The sequence below is a fragment of the Rhinolophus sinicus genome, linkage group LG05 (genome assembly GCF_036562045.2).
Source record: "Rhinolophus sinicus isolate RSC01 linkage group LG05, ASM3656204v1, whole genome shotgun sequence".
Taxonomy (NCBI): Eukaryota; Metazoa; Chordata; class Mammalia; order Chiroptera; family Rhinolophidae; genus Rhinolophus; species Rhinolophus sinicus.
In genome coordinates this window covers 149,126,386-149,149,899 of record NC_133755.1, presented here as the reverse complement: position 1 = coordinate 149,149,899, position 23,514 = coordinate 149,126,386, and the positions used below count along the sequence as shown (strand labels likewise).

Sequence of the window (23,514 nt, the reverse complement as noted above, 5' to 3'; positions counted from 1 at the left end):
TTGCTGGGAATTGTTTACTTCTTAGGTGATAACCAGAAATTGTTTTGCTGAATGTGTTTATCACTCAGTTTTGTTATGTTCAGTTTCACACATAAACATAAACATGTTTACTTTCACTTTACTCTTATCAGTCTGACACATGTCCGGCCATAGTCCTGTCCCGACTAGTAAACAACTTGTTTTGCAAACATCAATCCACATATATAATATATTTTATATGCTCTATATAGTAATCTAAGAGGACATGAAGAAAAAAGATGATATGAGGAAAATCAACTGTAAAAATTCTAAGATAATTTACTGACTGCAAATTAAAAATGTTTCTTATTTTTTTTTACATCAGGAATTACTCTACAATTCTCTGACATGTTGAAATCTTAAGTAGTATAACTCCTCAGCAGTTTAGAATAAGTTTAGTGATCTGTTAGATCTATTCTTTCATCCCCTTTTTATTCGATTATTTAAGTGTCTACTAAATGTTAGTCATATATGTGTAGGGTTAGAACAATATCTAGAAATATATTAGTTAAGAATTCAACATCTATATGTAAATCTTGACTAATTCTTGAGATCATTTATTCTTGGTGTGACAAAGGTAGCACCAGCATGATAGTTGGCATGGAGTTTTCCTCTGGAAAGAAAAAATAAAAATTAATAGTAAAGAGATCGTGGATAGAATGGATTCTGAATTTAATTTTGGCAAAAGATAGTTATCTGAAGAAATAAATATAGTAATAATGAAAATCATATATGTGAATCAAATTATATTTCTTTATATAAAACTGAATGAAAAATTAGCATTTTCATAATCATAGTTATGATATAAAGAATAATTATCTCACCAACAAGAGGTAAAGAATGAATTAGAAGTTCAACCTCTTTTGTTTGGCAAAGAAAGAAAAACATGGAATCTTTGTTCATGATTCTTTGCCAAGTTATTCTAATGCAGTCTTGTTATTTTGTAAAGCTAACTAGAATTGTAATGTTAGACAAGCTATAATAATCAACATTTGATGATAATTAAAAGATTGAATATATATGTGTGTTAAATAGTATATTTATATCTAGCTAGTACATACAAATAAAAGATGCTAAATAAATATATGATGAATGAATGAGTCAAGGGCAATATCTGAGACAAATTGCCAAATCTTCCTTCCCATATTGTTAAGCGATAAGTCAGTTATTGAAAATTTAGTAAAGACAATCATGAACCACTCCTAGTGAAATGTGAAGTGAGCCATTGGTTTTTAAAATCTTTATACCCCTTTTATCTTGCATGCTAATTAAATAAAGTATTTAAATGTTCAGCATATGCTTATTTGTATCCTATTTCTTTAAAGAGAAAATTCTGAGCAACAATAAAATAACAAAAAGATCCAAGGCAAGAGGGAAGAGATATTGAAAATGAAGTTTGTTCACTCTTTCACAGCACATATTGTTGTCCGGAGCCACATTAACAGTGACGAGCACCACAGCAGTATAGGGAATGGCATCTTTAGTCAAAGACCGAAGCTCGAAATTGGTTGTTCGGGGCTTTATTCTCAAATTAGTTACTCGGGGAACTTCAAAGAGCCACTTATGTCTAAATGTTCCATCCATTTCAAAGGGCTGATCATACAGAAATCATTTACGAAGAATTCTGAGATTTTCAAAATCAGGTGCTAAACAAATGCAAAGGTGTACCATGGCCTGTTAACAGTGAAGTGAAACAGTTTGGGGAAACTTTATTTTATGCTTTTCTTTGGTTCAGTTATGTTACTTTTGTCCCTGTAAGCCTAAATCTCAGTGATCCCCTCCTAATAATGATGTTTATTTCTTAACCAAAACAATGAGTGCCAACGGCAATGTTTTTTCATGTTTGTTTTGTAATAGTTCCTTTTTTAAAAAAAATTGTTATATAACTTTCTGATATAGTACTTCATGATAATTTATTTATTTTTTTCTCTTTATAAGAGCTAGGAAAAGCCCCTGAAACCAAACAAGGGAATATAAAAGTTGCAGCACAAGGTAAGCAATCAAACACTTTAAAAATTCCCTTTTTTTTCACTTGTATAGCACTTTATTGACAAAGCAAAAGCTGTTTATTGTAGAATAGCACCATCTGCTGGGTTATTATAGAAAACATTGTGTTGTTGCATGAAGATACGCGTCTCATTTATTTAGTAATTGGAGAAAGCATGACAGAGACTAATGGAGGAATCACTGAATGACCTAAGAATTAGTATCTTGACTGCAAGTTTCAGTCATTGAGCTTTTGCTTATATTTCCAAAAATAAACCATAGATCAGTTGATAGATGGATAGACAAGTGATAGAGCTATGCAAATAATATACTTTTCCAATAGTTTTAGTTATACACTGTAGTTTGTCATATCAGAAACAATTGGGGTGACTGGTTAGCTCAGTTGGTTAGAGCGCGGTGCTCTTAACAAGGTTGCTGGTTCAATCCCCACACGGGCCACTGTGAGCTGCGCCCTCCACAACTAGACTGAAACAACTACTTGACTTGGAGCTGATAGGTCCTGGAAAAACACACTTAAATAGATAAAAAAAAGTTTAAAAAGAAAAAAAACATCAGAATGTTTTAAGATTAATATTATTTCACGTGTCTACCACGATTGCAAAAATTGGGTTCCAGATAGGACTACAAAGTAATCACCTTAGTCTTTAATGATCCATCTGAGAAAATCTGTTTTATCACTTCCTATTATCTTTTGGGCATTAAAGTGGTTTCTTTATTAGATTTTCGAAAAATATTGATACTTCAAGTCATCAGTTTGGGGAAAATACTTCTTTAAAATGGTTTTCCTATAAAATTATTTTTTAACTATTATCTGCAATCACATCACCCTTTCAGAAAACTATTCTAACTCCAGTATCACCAAGAGAATGGAATACTATTAATTAAGTGACGTTTATTCTTCAACCATAATGAGTAATTTGATGAGAGCATAAGGAAACAGTACAAGTGTTCAGCCTTTTTCATCTATGAAAACTTTACAGAACACATTTAGGGAAAAACAGGTAAAATATTTAGTGAAGAAAATCTTTACTTTCTCTCCTATGCTACATTATACAATATCAACCAATAAAGGAGCTGCATTTAGATGGTGGACATTTGTTTCTGGGCAAAAGGCCCTTGTAGCACACTACTCAGCATATGAGAGTTTGCATCTGATCAATTTTTTTCTTTTATTTTTAATCCTGAACCCTAGTACATGCAGAATCATGTACTACCCCACAATCGCTGTTTTGAGTGAGTCTTCTGAGAATCGTGGTAGATAGGGAACTATGATTTGAGGTAGGAATTTAGTGTTACTTCAACCTCATATTAGAGAGAAGTTCAAAGGGAAGAAATTGAAGAGATACCTGGAAACTTGTTTCCAATTTAAGCTCGGGGGCAGTGGACTCTTCTTCACTTTTACGTTCCAACTATATTGGACAAGACTGCCTCAGCACTTATTTTTTTAGAACGAAGAATTTATTGTTGAGTTAATTATAACCTAGACTTTCAAAGTCTTCTTAGAACTATCCTTTTAAGAAAATTAGATGAAAGTGTTGATTAAGCACAGTGCACAAGGCAAGAATTAGTGCTAAACACATATAGATGAAATTGGCCTCATATCTATGTAAATGTAAATATATATATATATATATATATATATATATATATATCTTTTTAATTTTTGCTTTATGTTTATATCTGAATTTTTAAAAATCTTATGAAATAATATTTTCAGGTTATTCTCTTATTGCAGATTTGGGTGGGTTAATTTATGCATAGATAACCACTGAATTTATGAATACATTCTCATAGTCCTAAGAGTACTCTGAGGAATGGTCATTTAATATGTTTCAACATTATTTTCTTTCCTTTATTTCAACAGCAGCTAAAAAAGATGAAAAGAAGGAAGGTATGTTTATGCAAAATTCCACCATGCTTTTTATATGAACAGTTTACCAATATTCAGACTTGGGTTTTGACTGCTATTTTGTATGTATTTCTTTTGGATAACTGGATCTATTTTATGCACACATTTTGTACAAATGTGAATTTTCTATCTCACCTCGCATAAAAGGTAAACAATTTTTTTAAAGTAATTTTTGTCTAGTCTTTTTCAAGATAAAGGGGATAAAACATAACCTCTCAAAATCCCAGGCCTCCTATTCCATTAGCAGTTTTATCAAATTTCAAAAATGTGCAAAATCCAAACACATTCTCCTATAACTACTTATATCGCTGACATTGCCAAGCAACTGTTACTTTGTTTTACTAAATTGCAAAGAAGTTATAGTCCATCCACTGTACACCACTTCCCTTTGTCAGGATGTCCTGATATGGAGAAAAATATTCCCTGGTGTCCAAGAAAAACTATGGAATTAAATAGGCAAGAAAGACTTTATTCAAAGCTATTGCAGTAGGGGTCATGTCTATTGCAATAAGAGAAATTGAACTCTCAACTCTACTGAAACAAAAATGAGGGTTCTTAAGCTCTGGGGTGAACAAGTAGTAGAAAAGTACAGGAGGATGTTGGTAGGGGTTGTGGGAGCGGGAGGTGGTCAAAAGCCACCTGTGTTTGCTAATAGTTGCTCATTGAAGTTAGGCTCCTACCCTCCCACAGAGACTGAGATAGAGGGGCTGATCCATTACTCAAGACCTGTAAGGGATGTCTTACAGGTCCTGAGAAAATATTTCTGGTTGCAGAAATTTATGTTTCAAAGGGACAGAGAAATAATTTATAATTGCAAATTTTCTAAAGTAAATGCTCTAATAAAAGGGAGGTCAGGTCCCTGGCCTGTAATCAAGAAGAAAGCTGTATATAGTGTAGCTCAGCTGAGGGGAATGTTAAGGCCATCATAAGCACTATGGTTCTATTTAGAGAGATGTTTCTAACGCACCCTTACAACATTTACAGTCTCTAGAAATCACCACTGTTTATTAATTTAAGCTTATTTTCTTAGTAAAACTAGCATGCAGATGTAAGCAATAACTTCTAACTTTGAAAATGACAACTGTATTCTAATTAGTATTCATATGATCTGAAAAAAAACAAGAAAGCAAGTGTTGTATTTTATATTTAGTATCGTCTGACTTTAACATAATCATAATAGCTTGGGAGTCGCTTTCTGCTTCTGTTAAACAGGAATCTAAGAATCAATAGATATGAAAGGGAGAAAATATTTTAGTTGGCCATTATTTTTTCAGAGTGAGCAATACCATAGTATCATGATCAAATTAACTAAGACACATTAATGTGTTTATTATCAAAAGTTTGAAATTAGTATTAATGCCCCCATATACACATAGCAAATATTTCAGTGTAGTTTGGAAATTATACAATTTATATGATAAATTTTGTGGTGCCCATACAGAGATATTACAAGAAAAAAGAAGTAATAAGTTCCTGCCACAGTTTTTAGCAGACAGTAGTACTCAAAAATGTTCATCTTTCCTCCACCATTCCTTCTTTGCCATAAAGAATATTGTACCATGTGACTTAAATAAGGGAGTAACTTAATAGTTATTTATTTTTCCATTCATTGGCATTCAAACCAAAGTAAAAGACTTTTGGGTGCATAAAACCATAGTCTAATTACAATTGCATAGATTTAAGCTATATATATATATATATATATATATATATATATATATATATATATATATATATCTCCTCATTGCTATGCTTCCAGGGTTTTTTGTTATGTTTTTCTTTTCCTGGATTATATGCCTCATTTTCATTTTTTGAGAAATTATCCGTATTCAACTTTGCAATGTTGGGAAGAGCTTAGGGAGATTTGTCCATGGACATTCATGTGATCCAATGTTCACCACCAGCTATAAAACATATGCCCTTGACTATTTATTAATGTTATCATTATTTGTATTATTATTAATATTACTAGTTACAAAGAGTTTCATGTATTATCTCTTATCTCTTGTTTGCAAAAAATTGTAATTGTTTAAATTATAATATTTAATAGAAAGATAGCTAGCTAGAAACATTTTTATTGTTCCCAGCATATAATATAGAAGAGAATTGCTTTAATGTCCAGCTATTCTAGGCAGTCATTTGATTTATGTTTCATGAGTTCCTATTTCTCTTTCTGTATTTTCTGTTAAGCAAGTCAGAGAGGTATATAGACATAAGCTTCTCAGCTCTTGTTTCTTATTTTCTATCCTCTCAATAACTATCACAGATATCTTTTCCACAGAGACAGGAAGCATATGCTTCTTCAAATGAGGCAAATTTATTACAAACCATTAGGTACAATTTGGATTTTTAACATTTATTTTACACAAAGTTTATTTCTACTCACATTTAAACTTGTTGGATATAGATCAAAGATACTAATGATTGACAACGTTCCTGGAGAAAAAGAAAATCAGGAGGGTTTTAGGAATTTAATTAAAATGTTCTTGAGAAGTTGTTTTGTTGGTGAATTTTACAACACAGAAACAATAGTGCATAACAACTTCCTTATTATCAAAAATGATCTGTGCAGCAGGTCGCAAAGGGTTCACGATGCATCAGGCTGCTAAGGTTTTCTTGCGTTAGTGAACTCGGAAGATTTCGTTTTCATATTAAGATCTTATTCCAAGCATGTCCCATCGATTCTCTTTCAGAAACCTTAACAAGAGAGACCCTTGTCTCCAGGAGATTTACCCATCAATTTCACTGTTCTTGGGAGTTTGGGCATCAAAGCAACAATATGTTAGCTGGAGTGGAGAGACATTGTTGAATAAATGTTCCACTGAGGTCCTGCTTTGACAAGCATTTTTTTACTGAAGTTTCCCCTGTATCCCAGTCTTTGTCCCTCTTTTGACAATTTCCTTGTGCTCTGCTAGCACACATTCTCTCTTACTTCCCATTAGGTTCTCAAAGTCCCAATAAAATTTTGTATTTTTCTCTGCATTCTGTGCTTATTCTCTATTTTTTCTTATGTAGTCGCCCCACGCTCCTTATAGACACCAACACTCAAATTCTTGTGTAAGTTTTGACCTCTGTTTTTCCTTTACCCCTGACATTTAGCCCTTCAGAATTTTTAATTTTGTTTAATCCTGCCTAAAATAATTAGAAAAGCTAATTTTCACTCCAGTCCTTTGGCTGTGACCTCACATTGCCATTTGTGACCTCTCATTTGGTGTTACTAACTTCTCATGTGAACCAGAGTAATGATCTTTGAAATCAGAGGTGCTCGAAATGTGATCAAGAGATTCTGGGGGTCTCTGAGACACTTTCAATGGTTCTGCAAAGTCAAAATTATTTTTATAAAATTGTGGAGTTATCATCTGCCTTTTTTAGCTCTCATCTTCCCATGAGTATGCACTAGAGTTTGACAGAGGCTACATAATGTGTGATATTGCAGCAAATTGAATACTTAAGCAGATATGTAAATCCAACTGTCTTCTCATTAAGCCACATATTATTAATGAGATTCACAAAAGTGTGAAACAAAGGCACTCATCTCACCATTTCTTTTGTGTTGGAAAATATATTTGACATTAAAAAATATATGCAATTTATGTTAACACATAACAGGTTTATACGGTTTAATAAATTATACATTTAAAAAAGTTTTCAGCTTTAATTTTTTAAATTGCAAACATCAATTGATAAAACCTACATAAATAAAAGCTGTTTGGAGTCCTTTAAAATTCTTAAGAATTTAAAGGAGTCCTGAGATGAAAATGATTGCGAATCTCTGACTTAAGTAATTATCCTGCCTGTAATATCTTTATAAATATTTTCTTCCAAAATATTTATGAAGCTTTTTATGTCATTACTTATTTAAAATATTCAATAGTTCCACACTGACCATAGAATATAGTCTACAGGCCTTTACCTGCAATTCAAGTCCCCACAGCTTGTTTCATGACCTCCTGTCTCACACACACACACACACACACACACACACACACACACACACACACACATCTAGGCAAAGTCAAAGGCAAGGTCTGAATAATTCCACCTGTAAAAATACAGTGAGCCCTTTGAGATTGAGACAATTAATTACTTTCTTTGTCAATCAAAGCTGGAGTAGTCAAAGGTGTCAGCCCTTCCTGGTCCTTGTCCTACAAACCAAAAAGGATGACATGTAAAGAAAAGAGGCCGGATAATGCAGCACAAGTTGGAAACACTTGGTTGCTGAGGATCTAGTTCTTAACTACAGCTATGTCGGCTGTATGGTCTGTAGCTCTATTACAAAGGGTTCTAGGCAGGAGAACCCAGGAGGTGATGACAAGAAACTGTCTCATGACAGCCTCTGAGAGAGATAGGGAGATGTTGGAGATGGCCTCAGAACAGCTGCTCATAGGCCTCCCTCCCATCCTCTTATGTACTAGAAGGAGCACAAGGCATCCTACCAAGATTCAAATTAGCTGCAGTTCACACCTTTGCTTTCATGGCTTATATGGGTATGTGCAAGGCCACCAAGGCACCACAGTGGAGACTTTACCTTATACTCCCACCCAGTTTCTTCCTTTATGTATCATATACTTCATCTATACTAAGCCACTCTCAATTTTACATATATGGTGTGCTATCTTGCCTTTGTTTCTGCTGTTATCGTAACCAAGTTTACCCTTTCCATTTTGTCTATAAATGTTCAATGTTTTTAGAGCTCAGAAAAACTCTTCTTCCTCTAAGACATCTTCCTGACCCTTCTAATTATATATATAGTCTTTCATTTATAATTACCCATCAGAGTTTATCTATACCTACTCTACCACTGTTTACGAGTATGTCTTGCAACCTTCTACTTGATATTACTTGTATTCATTTTCCTTCTATTCTGTTAAGGCTTTTGATTAAAGGGACCATGTTTAATTCACTTTTATCCCCTACAGGAACTAACATATTTCCTCAGTTTGCGCATTGCTCAACAAATATTTATTCTGTGAATAAATCAGTAATATAGGACTCTTAAGATAAACATATTAGCCACATGAATTATGAGTAGGCACTTACTTTTCCACATTTCAGGTAAGAAAATTGTCTTACTCCAGTGAGCGTGTTAAATTCCAGTGAGCGTTTAAGGGCTGGGAAATTATAGCCAATCGTTGACAATTTCATCTTAGGTGTATTTGATCACTACCTGCCACTTGTATTGCACTAGTCGATCTAGGTAGATCTCATTCATTTAACGTTGGCTTCATTGATGAATTCCTAGGGGCTGGAAAGCCTGTGGATTTTCCAACACAGGTTATCTTCTGAAGGATACTGCTCTTTTGAGAACTAGACAGATTAGATTCATTGTTTACTATAACTAGAACAAAAACAAGTAGAGTTGAATGCATGTGAGAATTAGTCTCAAGTTCTAGGGCTTCAGCATTGAGATCTGAAAAGGTATCATGCTGAAAATAAAGCAAAATATATAGTATTGTAATTGAACACATATGTCAACCGGGCAAGTTTCACAAAGGAAATTAGGTATTTAATTACCTGTATAATTATTAAGCTATCAAAGACTTAATGTTTCCCTTCAATGTCAATTGGTATTTTATTTTTCTCTGGCATCTCTTATAAACATAATAGACCATGCCTGGTACATTACTAAAGATGAGTGAGTGATGAATTGAACAGATTGCAGACACACCACTGCTTTTAATCACAGCTGCTGTGGGCCTCAATGTTCTTAATAAAAGACTGTTGTTCATATTATTGGACAGATGGGCTTTAGGAAGTACTCGTATATTCACCAAATAAGCCTTTATGATATTTTTAAGCCATTTCAGCCGAGTGCTGAGAGGGCATAATGAAGTTTAATGGCATGAGTATTAACGGCTGGTTCTTAGAGCTCTTAAGAGTCAGTATGTGATCTTTCAATTGCAAGCATTATATTTTTTGGTTGCTCGAGCATTTTACTTGTATAAGTCTTCTGCTCTGTTGGCTCCTAACCAAAAGACATGATTGTGTGGAAATTTCACATTTTAAGTAAATTTCACTTTGGCTCCCAGTTGTTACAACAAATGTGTGTGTGTATATATACTTAAGTAAGTGCTATACTTTACCTAACCCTGGACTTCATATTATTTTTATTCTTTTATTTTAGCACAATTAATATCTAACACAATATACTATCAATTCTTATTAGTAGGGTGAAGAAAAGCAGATTAAAAATAACAGTCATCTTACAGATACACTTATTGTATTTAACTTTACACATCTATCTACCCCATGCCAACATCTAGTTGGAGATGGGGGGCTGGAAATAAGTTTGTCCCATTCTGCCATACTTTATTCTCTGTCTGTTTCAGCATCCTTTCCAAACTTTACTTCAATTGTATTCCTGAATAGCTAAGTGTTCTTCGTAATCTGCTTGTGTTTTCCATATTGGCTGTATTCTGGGCTTAAAAGATTACTTAGTGAAGATCACATGACCTCTTGAGCAGGCAGAATTTTTGTTCCACTATATTGGAGCCAAACAAATTGATAATTCATGATGGCTATTGAACTATCCACTTGTACTTTCATCTGTTGTGCTATAAGAATCCATGTCTTCAAACAGAAATAGCCACTGCATATTGTTAACATATTGTTAGACATATGAGTAAGATGATATTTACCATGTACTTATATAAAATGGTTGTATATACTATTTTTATGTATTTAAATTACTTGCTAGATTAGGATAATTACTCGTGAAGAAAATGAATGGGAAATTGTTTGCAAAGCACATATGTTTTAGATAGCAAATTTAGCCCACTGAGTTATAGTTCCTGATGAGAAACTGAATAGCAAGAAAAATATTGATTTCTTTTTTCAGAGGGCGGTGGTGGGCATTAATAAAAATCTAGCCTAAAATTCTTGTTACTATGCCACTCTGGACATAATAGTGCTTAATAAATGTTTACTGAGGAAAAAATGTTCTGCCCCAAGGACTTATTATTTTGAAAAATAAGGCTTGTTTGTTTTTCCCTTATACGAGAAACATATCCTTATTGCAGAAAAATTAGAAATTCAGAAAGAAAAGGTTGCAAAAAACATCATTTTAATGACATTGTATTTTTTATTATGTAAGTATACTATGGATCCTTAAGAGTTCCTTTGCTGTGCAGAAGGTACTGTTTAATAGTTCCATTATTTAGAGGTGTAAAACAATGTCATGAAAAAAGTGTCTTCTGATATATGTTTTTATGATAATTTTGCATTTTTTTGACATCTAGAATTACTACATCAGAAAGCATGCTCATTTTTATGACTTTCTGGATTCTTTCCCAAGTTGCTGTCCTAAAAATATATTTCACATTTTAAGTAAATTTCACTTTCCAGCTTAAACTTCCATGGAAGAAAGGTGTTACTTTCGTCACACTTTTACTGTCATTTGCTACTATTTTTCATATAATAACTCTATTGACCATCTAACTGCCTTTTGTGAACAGACTCCTACTCACCGTCAACTTCAAACATTTTAGGCCCTTCACTGTGGAAGTAAAACCATGACCCCCAACCAATCTCTACAAGGCACACAAATCCATTAACTTGCTAACTGTTAGTGAATGTGTACTGTTCTAGATTCTAAGCCATGTAATTGTCAGCCAGAAAACAGTTTATCTACCTTTTGCAAGTAGAAATCCATAGTTCATTGTTATGATTCTAATTTCAGTAATATTCAGGGAATTTCAAAACTCCCTGGTACAAAAGAGGTGAAAAAAAAGAACAGAGAATATAAGACATCAAATATTCTAAGCAAAAATTTAAGTTAAGATAGCTCCTTTCTAAAATAAATGAGGTAAAAAAAACCTCTTGTTTTTTATTTTCAAGTGATAGAAACAGATAGTTTCATGGCCTATATAGTGGAAATAACAAATTTCTCAGATCTAAGCTGAGCATCCAAAAGACTAAATATAAAATAGATGTCTGCTGACTGCTGAATACACATTACTACATAACAGTTACTAAGTATAATGATGTATTTATCAGTAACCCATGAGCTCAAATCCACCTGTTTCTTTTCCATTACAATAGGAATAATTGAATGTTTATATTGGAAATGCATTGATTATTCAAAGAGAGTAAGACGTATTTTACCTGCACTGCTTTAGATTGAACAAATGAAATTGCAAACTAAATTCATGGACTCTAACCCTTCTTTATGGAAACAGACCATGTATGTGTTGAATTTGACTCTCTATGAAAAGAACATTAGCTAAATAGGCATAAAGTCATCTCTATGAAAATTATATATGGATATTTTCTTATATTTTATATTTCAAAAAGTTTCTCACTTCCTGTCTCACTCTAATGCTCATCCTCTTAAACACAGAATAATTTCTCTGTAAGCCCCATATTCTAGAAATATAACACGTAATCAATTCTTTTTGTTGAAAATGATTTTGGAGAATATGGACATTTTCTTGTGAGCTAATCAGTTGATTTATCTTATCTGCTTTAACAATAATTTCTCTTTGTGTTTTCAGATACCAAGAAAACAAAAACACCTGCAGAAGGTATTGGGAATTTTCCTTTCTCTATCTTATATTTGGTGAACCCCCAACTGGCATTCCTTCTTAAAGGATTAACATACAAGGAAAAAAAAATACATATGGGATAGAGGAGAGAGAGAAAAATACTGAGATTGAGAGAGAGAAATAAAAATTTTAAAAATGAGAAAAATAGTCAATTTTTTCTGACAATATTGCTATGAGAAATATTTCGCAGTAATAAAAAATAAATACTGCATATGTTTACCTTTCAAAGTAATTGTTTTCAAAGAAATGTTTGACACAAAATTGAACAACGTTTAGTATGAAGCATTTTTTTAATAAAAAGCATAAATTCAATTAATCTTGGATACTCCTGCATCAATTAGGAAGTGAATTGTTTCTTTAAGTCTTGAATAGAATCATAGCTCACCTGACAAGTATATCTATTTCTTCTGTATTTGCTCATATGTGTTTATGTGTACAATGTACTTACTTGTTCACATGTGTTTAAGAAAACTGCGAAGTACAAATCATTTAAAATGGTTAAACGGTATAATTGGAGGTTAATTGTCAAATAATGGTTTACAATCTAATTATGGAAATACCTATGATGGTCAGCTATACCTCAGAGCAACCCTCACTGTGGAAATTTAAGGGGAGAGGAAGAGAGCAGGGGTTGGAAAAATTATAGTCTTATCAGTATGTTGGGGTGGTAAATTTTATCTTTAAAGGTTTGAAGAGCAATTATTTTCTGTTTATATTTCTTTCAACAGAACAACCCAAAGGAAAAAGTAAGGAAATGCATGCAAAAAAATTATATATATATATATATATATAATTTTTTTTTTTTTCTCTTTACTACTACTATTGTCCTGCTGGCATATGTAGACATGCAGTTTTAAATCTCCCTTTTCTACATTTTTTGCATGTGAACTCTATTTGTTTTTTGTCAGGATGAAAGGGTACACAATGAAGGGGTGGGGTGGACTAGAAAGCATAGTAATGATTCTTAGAGTTCTTTTTCAAACTCATGCTATCATTTAATAATATTATACACAGCCTCACAATCAAAAATATAACTGCATTCCATTAACCAAAACTATATTATGTTAGTATAAATTTAGTCCCTATAATCTGGTTAGTTCTGACCTTACAAAAGATTGAATAGAACTTGTTTGTCAGGGTAATTTTACAACATTTTTTATATTTTTTCTTCTTGTAATCCATAAATGTTTTGGCATGTTCACAGGATATATGGCTATTTGTCATAACATGATTTTCCCCCTACAAGCACTATGAGCCCTGTGGAATATTATTGCCTGGGATCCATATCTTGGGCAGCATCCACTGTTGCTTTAATACATAGTATAAAGCTATTTTCTCACAATTAAGTAAAGCTTGATGCCTTGAGGTTGTGTCTTTTGCAAATATTACTCTCCCCTAAAGAAAACAGGATATATTGAACAAATAGAAACAAAAACAACTTAACCCAATTCAATTAGCCATTAAAAATAATCACATTTTCAGGTATGTAGAGCTTTTAAAGATCCCAGTGATATTAAAAAAAAACTGTTTTAAAATATAGACCAAATTGAAAAATATATATTTATACATGTTTTAGTCCTGCACCAGGTTAAGACACTGAGAGATTCTATGTCACAAAAGTGCTCTAAAATACTCTGTGGAGAAAATCCTGAAATGATACTACAACTCAGCCAGGGGGAGCAATCTATCTGTAAAGAAGGATGTGTTCCTTCAGTCCCAGATTTATGTGTGGGCATAGTGTTGGCACATGGATATAGAAACCACTTTATAAACCATTGCACCAACAGGAAAATGAAGAACAACTGGAAATTTGAAAAGATTATTCATCACAACCAAGTGGGGTTCATCCCCAGGGCACAAGGATGGTTCAACATCCGCAAATCCATCAATGTGATACATCACATAAACAAAATAAAGGACAAATATCATATGATTATATCAATTGATGCAGAAAAAGCATTTGACAAGATACAACATCCATTTATGATTAAAATACTTAATAAAATCGGTGTAGAAGGAAAATACCTTAACATAATAAAGGCCATATATGACAAACCCTCAGCTAATCTCATAATTAATGGTGAAAAACTGAAGCCCTTTGGTCTACGTTCAGGAACATGACAGGGCTGTTCCCTATCACCTCTGCTTTTCAACATAGTGTTGGAAGTCTTTGCCAGAGCAATCAGGCAAGAGAAAGAAATAAAAGGCATCCAAATTGGGAATGATGAAGTTAAATTGTCACTCTTTGCAGATGACATGATGCTATATATAGAAAACCCTAAAGATTCCACCAGAAAGCTATTAGAAACAATCAACAAATACAGTGAAGTTGCTGGCTACAAAATCAATGTACAAAAGTCCGTTGCATTCCTATATACTAACAATGAAATCTCAGAAAAAGAAGTACAAAAAACAATTACTTTTGCAATTGCAGCAAAAAGAATAAAATACCTAGGAATAAACTTAACCAAGGATGTGAAAGACCTATATGCTGAAAACTATAAGACATTTTTAAAACAAATTGAAGAAGACACAAAGAAATGGAAAGACATTCCATGCTCATGGATTGGAAGAATCTACATAGTTAAAATGGCCATATTACCCAAAGCAATATGCAGATTTAATGCAATCCCCATCAAAATCCCAATGGCATTTTTTAAAGAAATAGAACAAAAAGTCATCAGATTTGTTCGGAACCACAAAAGACCCCGAATAGCCAAAGCAATCTTAAGAAAAAAGAACAATACTGGAGGTATCACACTCCCTGACTTTAGCTTGTACTATAGGACTACAATAATCAAAACAGCATGGCATTGGCAGAAAAACAGAAACATAGACCAACAGAATAGAATTGAGACCCCAGAAATAAAACCACATAAATATGGACAGATAATTTTTGACAAAGAAGAAAAAACATACAATGGAGAAAAGACAGCCTCTTCAATAAATAGTGCTGGGAGAATTGGATAGCCACATGCAAAAGAATGAAACTGGACTACTATCTGTCACCACGTACCAAAATTAATTCAAAATGTATCAAAGACTTAAGCATAAGACCTGACACAATAAACTGCATAGAAGAAAATATAGGTACTAAACTTATGGACCTTGGGTTCAAAGAGCATTTTCTGAACTTGACTCCAAAGGCAAGGGAAGCAAAAGCTAAAATAAATGAATGGGACTATATGAAACTTAAAAGCTTCTGCACAGCAAAAGAAACCATCAACAAAATAAAGAGGCAACCAACTGAATGGGAGAAGAGTTTTGCAAGCAGTGCCTCCGATAAGGGGCTAATATCCAAAATATACAAGGAACTCATGAAACTCAACAACAAAAAAACAAACAACCCAATTGAAAAATGGGCAGACGACCTGAAGAGACATTTCTCCAAAGAGGACATACAAATGGCAAATAGACATATGAAAAAATGCTCAACATCACTAATCATCAGAGAAGTGCAAATAAAAACCACAATGAGATATCACCTCACCCCAGTCAGAATGGCTATCATCAACAAGACAAATAGTAACAAGTGTTAGAGAGGCTGTGGAGAAAAAGGAACCCTCTATACACTGTTGGTGGGAATGCAGACTGGTGCAGCAACTATGGAAGGCAGTGTGCAGGTTCCTCAAAAAATTACGAATAGAATTGCCATATGACCCAGCAATCCCTCTCCTGGGTATCTACCCAAAAAATCTGAAAACTTTTATATATAAAGACACGTGTGCTCCAATGTTCATTGCAGCTTTGTTTACGGTGGCCAAGACATGGAAACAACCAAAATGTCCTTCGATAGATGAATGGATAAAGAAGTTGTGGTATATATACACAATGGAATACTATTCAGCAGTAAGAAAAGATGATATAGGAACATTTGTGACAACATGGATGGATCTTGAAAGTGTAATGCTGAGCGAAATAAGTCAGACAGAAAAAGCAGAGAACCACGTGATTTCACTGATATGTGGTATATAAACCAAAAACAACAAAAGAACAAGACAAACAAATGAGAAACAGAAACTCATAGACACAGACAATAGTTTGGTGGTTGCCAGAGGGTAAGGGGGTTGGGGGGTGGGAGATGAAGGTAAGGGGGATCAAATATATGGTGATGGAAGGAGAACTGACTCTGGGTGGTGAACACACAATGGGATTTATAGATGATGTAATACAGAATTGTACACCTGAAATCTATATAATTTTACTAACAATTGTCACCCCAATAAATTAAAAAAGTGTTATTAACACACATACACACACACCAGGGGTGCCAAAAAATGTATACAAGTGGACACTTTGGTCAACATTGCTCAAGCATTAGTTCACTGTAATCAGAAGTTTCTGGATGCTGATGGTAACCACTTTGAGCATCTCTTGTAAATGCAGAAGTCAAACGTGACTTGTATTCATCTTTTGTTATCGGTATATATTGAGTATTACAATATTAATAGTTTTTTCCTTTCTTAAAATGTGTATACATTTTTTGGCACCATTTGTATGTATCTATAAATAAGACCTTAAGAACCTCGTTTTTTGCAGTCTATATGATTTAAAAGTTTCTGCAGAAAGGCTGCGGCTCCTTGACAACCTTCAGGGTATTGATGTATTTAATAAGCAGACAAGCCTTCCCAGAAGTTCATTTACATATCAACTGCTTTTCTCATTGGGAAGGTCTGTGGATTTGACCCAGGCAGTAATATGGAGAAGAAAAAAGGTTGTCCTCTGAACACCTATTAATAATTTTCAAATTAACTCATGCACTCGGTTTATCATCAGAACATGCTTTTATTGTTATCGTGATATCATTGAATTTGTTTGATTTAGTTTTATTTGTCTTTAAGATTGCTTCATTTAATTGTGTATCTCCAAACCTATATTCTTATTTTGCTTCTACTTTTCTAGTTACCACTATTTGAAAGGTTCTATTTATTTTAGTTTAAAAGTAAATCATGTCATGGTAAGAGAAACAGGGTGAAGATTATATGAAACCTTCCTGTGTACATTTTTGTACATTCTTGTGACCTATAATCTTTTTCAAAAATACAAAAAGTAAAAAAGAATAAAACAAAGAAAATCAACCGTGGGCATGATTTGACACATCTTGTGGAATTGATAAGTAAATTAATTTATATTTATTAAAGGTATTTTAATAATTACATCCTGAATTCTGGTTTATTATTCATAAAAAAATTTTAATTCCTCCAATATTCAAAATATGTCCATGCTGTTCTGTAAGGGAACTCTGGGAAGGGAAATTGTAGAAGGGAAATTTGTTTTAAATATGCAATATTAGTCTTTTTATGGCAGTTATTGTTGTAATTTACCATTAGCACATGCATGTTTCTTTGTGTTACAACAATTAAGCTGTGACACATAAAATTGGAATAATAATAATAACAATAATAATATGTTCTAGAACAGGAAAGGAAAGAAAAGCATGTGGAACCAGGTAACTGCTTTTAAATTCCTCTATCCTCTTGATGTCAAGATATTTAATTTGCAATTGAAGACTGAATTGAGATCAAATGGCATGAAATTGATTTTTGTTTTATTTTCTTGTCTTGCTTAATACAGCAAAGCCACCAAGGAAGGACCATTCAGGTGAGTCAGACTGGTGTTGCTGGGTTCTTTCTCCCTGATGTCCAATGTTTATTAATGCTGCAGCCTCAGACAGGCAGTAAAGGCCACAGTAGGAAAGGGCAGGAAATCCTTCTATCTCACAGTCTTTTTACCAAGTTCTTCACATAGTTAACACCAACGCAGTTTTACAAAATGTGAGACAAATAATACGTAACCTTCTTGCTGCTTGATGTGTATTCTGTGAACTTGCAGCATGAGAATCATGGAAAGCTTGTTAGCACGTGCAGAATCTCTGTTCCCACCCCAGACCTACTAAATCAGAATCTGCAACTCCCTGAGATCCCCAGTGGATTCATCTGCTCAGTGTTTGAGAAAGACTGTTTTATGGTTTAATGTAGAATAAACAACACACAAACAAAAACAAAACAAGACCAAAACATTTTCTGTAAATGCATTGGGTATTGCTTTGCTTTTAAAATATGGAAAAATCAGCTCCAGCAAATATTCTCTCCCTATTCCAAATATTAGTTAATGACATTTCTTAAGTACTCAGGAGAGTTGCAATGAAGAGTAGAGGTAGATTTTGACCTCAATATATTTCTATTCTAATGATAGAAAAATTGAATTGAGAATTAGACAACCAAAACAAAAAAATAAATAAACATACATACAACTAAATTGCAGTTAATATCCTTTCCTAAAAGGTTTCTGACGTTTAACCTGCTGTATTAGTTGTTTCAAATGAAAATAAGTGAAAGTTTCTGAAACTTTTTTAAAAAATTGGTATATATGTGCCATATCTTGTTTATCCAATCATCCATTAAAGGATACTTAGGTTGTTTCCATGTCTGGCTGTTGTGAATAATGCCGCAATGAATGTAGGGGTGCATATATTATTATGAATAAGTATCTTCAAATGTTTGGGGTAGAGAAACAAAAGAGGGATTGCTGGGTCATATGGTAGCACTATTTTTAATTTGTTCAGGAACCTGTATGCTGCTTTCCATGGAGTCTGCACCAATTTACTTTCCCACAGCGGTGTATGAGAGTTCCCTTTTTTTCACATCCTCTCCAACACTTATCATTTCTTGTCTTATCGATAGTAGCCGTTCTGACAGGTGTGAGATACAAGTGGTCATAGCCTCAGATCTATTAGTTGTTCCTCCTATTTCACTATATTTAAATATTGAGTAAATGCTATTTCCATTTAAATAACCATGCAAATATAGCTCAACTATACTCTTACCCCTGCCACAGACTACAGACAACCACGGGTTTGAAACCCTGTTTATTTTTCTTCCAAGTTTGTGAAACTTCCACAGACAACCCAAATCCCTTTAGGTGTCTTTCTAACTAGTTCTCATAGCATCATTTTCTTTCTTTTATAAAAACATTTGATATACTGTTATAATCATGTTACTTTTCTTTTTCCCACTTTAAATAGTCAGAAGTTGGAGAATAAGGATGGCTTTTTTATATCTTTATTCCCAGAATGCCTATTTATAATGTCAGATGCATAGTGGGAACTTGATAATGGTTTATCAAATGGCAAGAAATATCAAATAGGATAATTGCATTTTTAAAAACTTTAAATATGAATGACTTTCAAATCATTTACAATATGAAATACGTAATCACACATTTCACCACTTCACATTAACACTGATATTGCTTATCCTTTGGGTAGGACACGTTTTTGTCTGTCTTATAGAGAAGAGACTATTTGTTCAGGTGTAACATTCCCACAAGTGGGCCATAATGCATATTCTCACTTATGCACATATGCAGAAAGCTAAAATACAGCATGCAACCTAGAAACAGAAACTGGAGAGACAACAGAATGACTATGGGCATAATCAGTTTTAAGAGTTTTAATAGCTAAATATTGTTGTCTAGTATTGAACCTGACAAAATACAATAATTTAAGTTGCTTACGATCATTATTTGTTCATTTCAGGGTTTGATGATATTGTAGCAGCTTAGCAATAATTATCTTTATTTTAAAAACGGAAACCATTGGATAATTTACCAGTTCATTTTTTTCATACCATTTTACAGACTTGAAGGAAATTCATTGGCTTGTATATGAAAACGATCAGATTCTTAGATAATTTAGAATGGAAAACAAAATGAATGAGCTGTGAATGAGCTTTCTGTGTTGGAAAAAGACATATGAATATAAAAAAAAATCTGTAGTTGTGGCATATATTTAAAGTATATCAAAGAAAATGGCACAGTGTTGTATTTTCTCAACCTCGGGCTAATTTTTTCTTTAGTTTCCAAAGTTATAATACGGTATTTTGAAAAGTGAAAATAACTTTAAAATTATGCTAGAGAGAGACATACTGACATGTATTAATTTACACCTTATTATTTGTTGTCTTTAACAATGTGAAGCGAAAAACAATTAAAACAAGTATGCTGAATAAAACTAAAAACAAAAACAAAAAGAGCTGATTTTGGCAGCTTATTCATTGAAGTTTTCTGCTATAGACAATACTAATGCTATTTTTAAAAAGACTTTTTATTACATATAGCTAACATACAATATTATATTAGTTTCAGGTATACACAATAGTTATTCAGCATTTATATACCTAAAGAAGTGATCACCATGATAAGCCCAGCAACCATCTGGCACTGTACCACGTTATCATAATATTATTGACTGTATTCCCTATGCTGTATATTACATCCCCATGACATATTGGTTTTATACCTGGAAATTTGAACCTCTTATTCCCCTTCACCTTCTCCTCCTTTTTAAATTTTTCAATTACAATTGACATTCAATATTATTTTATATTAATTTCACACGTACAGCATAGTGGTTAAACATTTATATAATTTAAGAAGTGATCCCCTGACTAGTCTAGGACCCACCTGGCACTATACTCAGTTATTACCATAGTATTGACTGTATTCCCTCTGCCTTACTTTACCCCCATGACTATTTTGTAACTACCAATTTGTCCTTCTTAATCTCTTCACCTTATGCACCCTGCCCCCCCACCCCTCCTATCAATCCCCATGATAAATCTGGTACCCATCTGACACCATACATAGTTATTACTATATTATTGACTATATTTCTTATGCTGTTCTCTATGTCCACTTGATGACTTTGTAACAACCAATTTGTACTTCTTAATCCCTTCTCCTTTTTTTCACCCACACTCTCAACCCCTCTCCCATCTGGCAACCATCAAACTATTCTCTGTATCTATGAGTTCATTTCTGTTGTGTTAGTTTGTTCATTTCATTCTTTAGATTCCACATATAACTGAAATCGCATCATATCTGTCTTTCTCTGTCTGGCATACTCCACTCAGCACAATTCCCTCCAGGTCTACCCATGCCACCACAGATGGCAAGAACCCATTTCTTTTCATAGCCGAGAAAATTCCCATTTATGTATGTAACACCTCCTCTTTATCCATTCATTCATTGATGAACATTCAGGCTGCCTCCACATCTCAGCCATTGTAAACAGTGCTGCAATGAACATATCAATGCACACGTCCCTTCAAAGTAACATTTCAGATTTCTTCAAATAAATACCCACAAGTGAGATTACAGGGCCCTTCTTTGTCAGTCATTATAGTCTCTGTTTTAAAGTCTATTTTGTCTGGTACAGTGCTGCTACCCCAGATTGTTTTGTTATTTTAATTTCCAGTTTCATGAAATATCTTTTATCATCCCTTTATTTTCAGTCTGTGTGTGTCTTTAGATCTGAAGTAAGTCTCTTCTAGGCAGCATATGTAAGAGTCTTGTTTTCTTATCCAGTCAGCCACCCTATCTTTTGATTGGAGCATTTAGTCCATTAACATTCAAAGTAATTACTGATAGATATGTAGTTATTGACATTTTATTATTCACAGTTTTAATCTTTCGTGTGTTTTTTTTTTTTCCTTAAAGAAAGTCCCCTAAGATTCCTTGTAATTCTGGTATTGTGTTCATGAACTCCTTTATCTTTTTCTTGTTGGGGAAGCTCTTTACCTGTCCTTCCATTCCAAAGGCTAGCTTTGCTGGGTAGAGTAGTCTCAGTTATAGGGCCTTACTTTTCATCACCTGGAATATTTCCTGCCAATCTCTTCTGGCCTGCAAAGTTTCTGTTGAGGAATCAGCTGATGGTCTTATGAGAGCTCTCTTGCAGGTAAATAACTGCTTTTCTCTTGCTGCTTTTGAGATTCTTTCTTTGTCTTTAACCTTTGGTATTTAAATTATGATGTCTCTTGGTGTGGGCCTCTTTGGGTTCACCTTGTCTAGGAATCTTTGCATTTCCTGGTTTTGTATATTTATTTTCTTCACCAGGTTAGGGAAGTTCCCTGTCATTATTTCTTCAAATAGGTATTCAATTCCTTGTTCTCTCTCTTCTCCTTCTGGTATCCCTATGATGAAAATGTTGGTACACTTGATGTCCCAGATACCCCTTGAACCATCATCATTTTGTTAATTTTTTGTTTGTTTGGTTTTCTTTTTCTGTTCCAATTGGGTATTTTCTGCTATCTTATCTTCTAAGTCGCTGATTTGATCCTCTGCTTTATCTAATTTACTGTTGAGTCCTTCTAATGTATTCTACATTATTGTATTCTTTATTTCTGACTCATTATTTATTATGTTTTCTAGATCTCTGTGAAGTTGTCTCTGAGTTCATTGAGTATTGTTAGAACCAGTGTTTTGAACTCTGCATCTGGCAGATTGCTTTTCTCCATTTTGTTCATTCTTTTCATTGAGTTTCTTTCTGTTCTTTTGTTTGGGACATGTTTCTTTGTGTCCCCATTTTTGGCTGCCTCTCTGCATTTGTTTCTATATATTAGGTAGGGCTGATATGTCACCTGGTCTTAGTAGAGTGATCTTATGTAGCAGGTGTGTTGTGGGGCTCTGTGGCACAGTCTTACTGGTCACCTGAGCTGGATGCTATATCCCTTGTGTGGCTTTTCTGTGCCTTCTGTTGTTGTTGAGCCTTGGTTGCTCTTTGTATGTCAATGTGAGGGATTGATGCTCAGATTGATTGGTTTTGAGGGCTCCCTGTGACTACAGTGGAGGAGTTGCTGTGAAGGGTCTGACCCTACAGAACAGGATTCACTTTAGCGAAGTGAATTGCCTGCCCAATCCACCCTTTGGGTGTGTTGTCCTTGGAAGGGTGCCAGTGATGTCTGGCTTGGTCTGAAGCTGAATTCCAGGGATACTGGTTATCAGGGATTCCTGGAAGGGGCCAAGCCAAGTTTAGCCACAGGCTGTGCCATGCCCAGAGCCACCTGGCATGTGTCACAAAGCAATCCACATGTGGCTACCACCTGTGTTGGGCCTGGAGGTGCCTCAAGAGGACAAGCCACAAACTGAGCTCCTGTGCTGGGGCTTAGGGCTGCTAGGCAGAGGTACAGGACATGCTGAAGCCAGATTCTGCTGCTTGGGTTTTGTGAACCTTTGAGAAATTTGGGGAAAGTTTGAAGC

The 23,514-nt window shown here is 33.9% G+C and overlaps 1 protein-coding gene across 20 annotated transcripts in view; it reads left to right on the top strand.

The window, feature by feature from the left end:
• Positions 1-23,514, top strand: part of TRDN (triadin) — a 339,477-nt gene that overhangs the window by 200,443 nt on the left and 115,520 nt on the right. For 13 of the 20 annotated variants that reach the window (XM_074333525.1, XM_074333521.1, XM_074333527.1 and 10 more), the window contains 6 exons: positions 1,957-2,010; positions 3,890-3,916; positions 12,427-12,456; positions 13,206-13,223; positions 17,894-17,926; positions 18,052-18,078. In XM_074333525.1, the coding sequence (XP_074189626.1) occupies positions 1,957-2,010; positions 3,890-3,916; positions 12,427-12,456; positions 13,206-13,223; positions 17,894-17,926; positions 18,052-18,078 (189 nt within the window). Of the gene's footprint in view, positions 1-1,954; positions 2,011-3,889; positions 3,920-12,426; positions 12,457-13,205; positions 13,224-17,893; positions 17,927-18,051; positions 18,079-23,514 lie in introns of those variants that run through there. The other 7 variants (XM_074333528.1, XM_074333522.1, XM_074333516.1 and 4 more) reach the window with 4 other exon arrangements.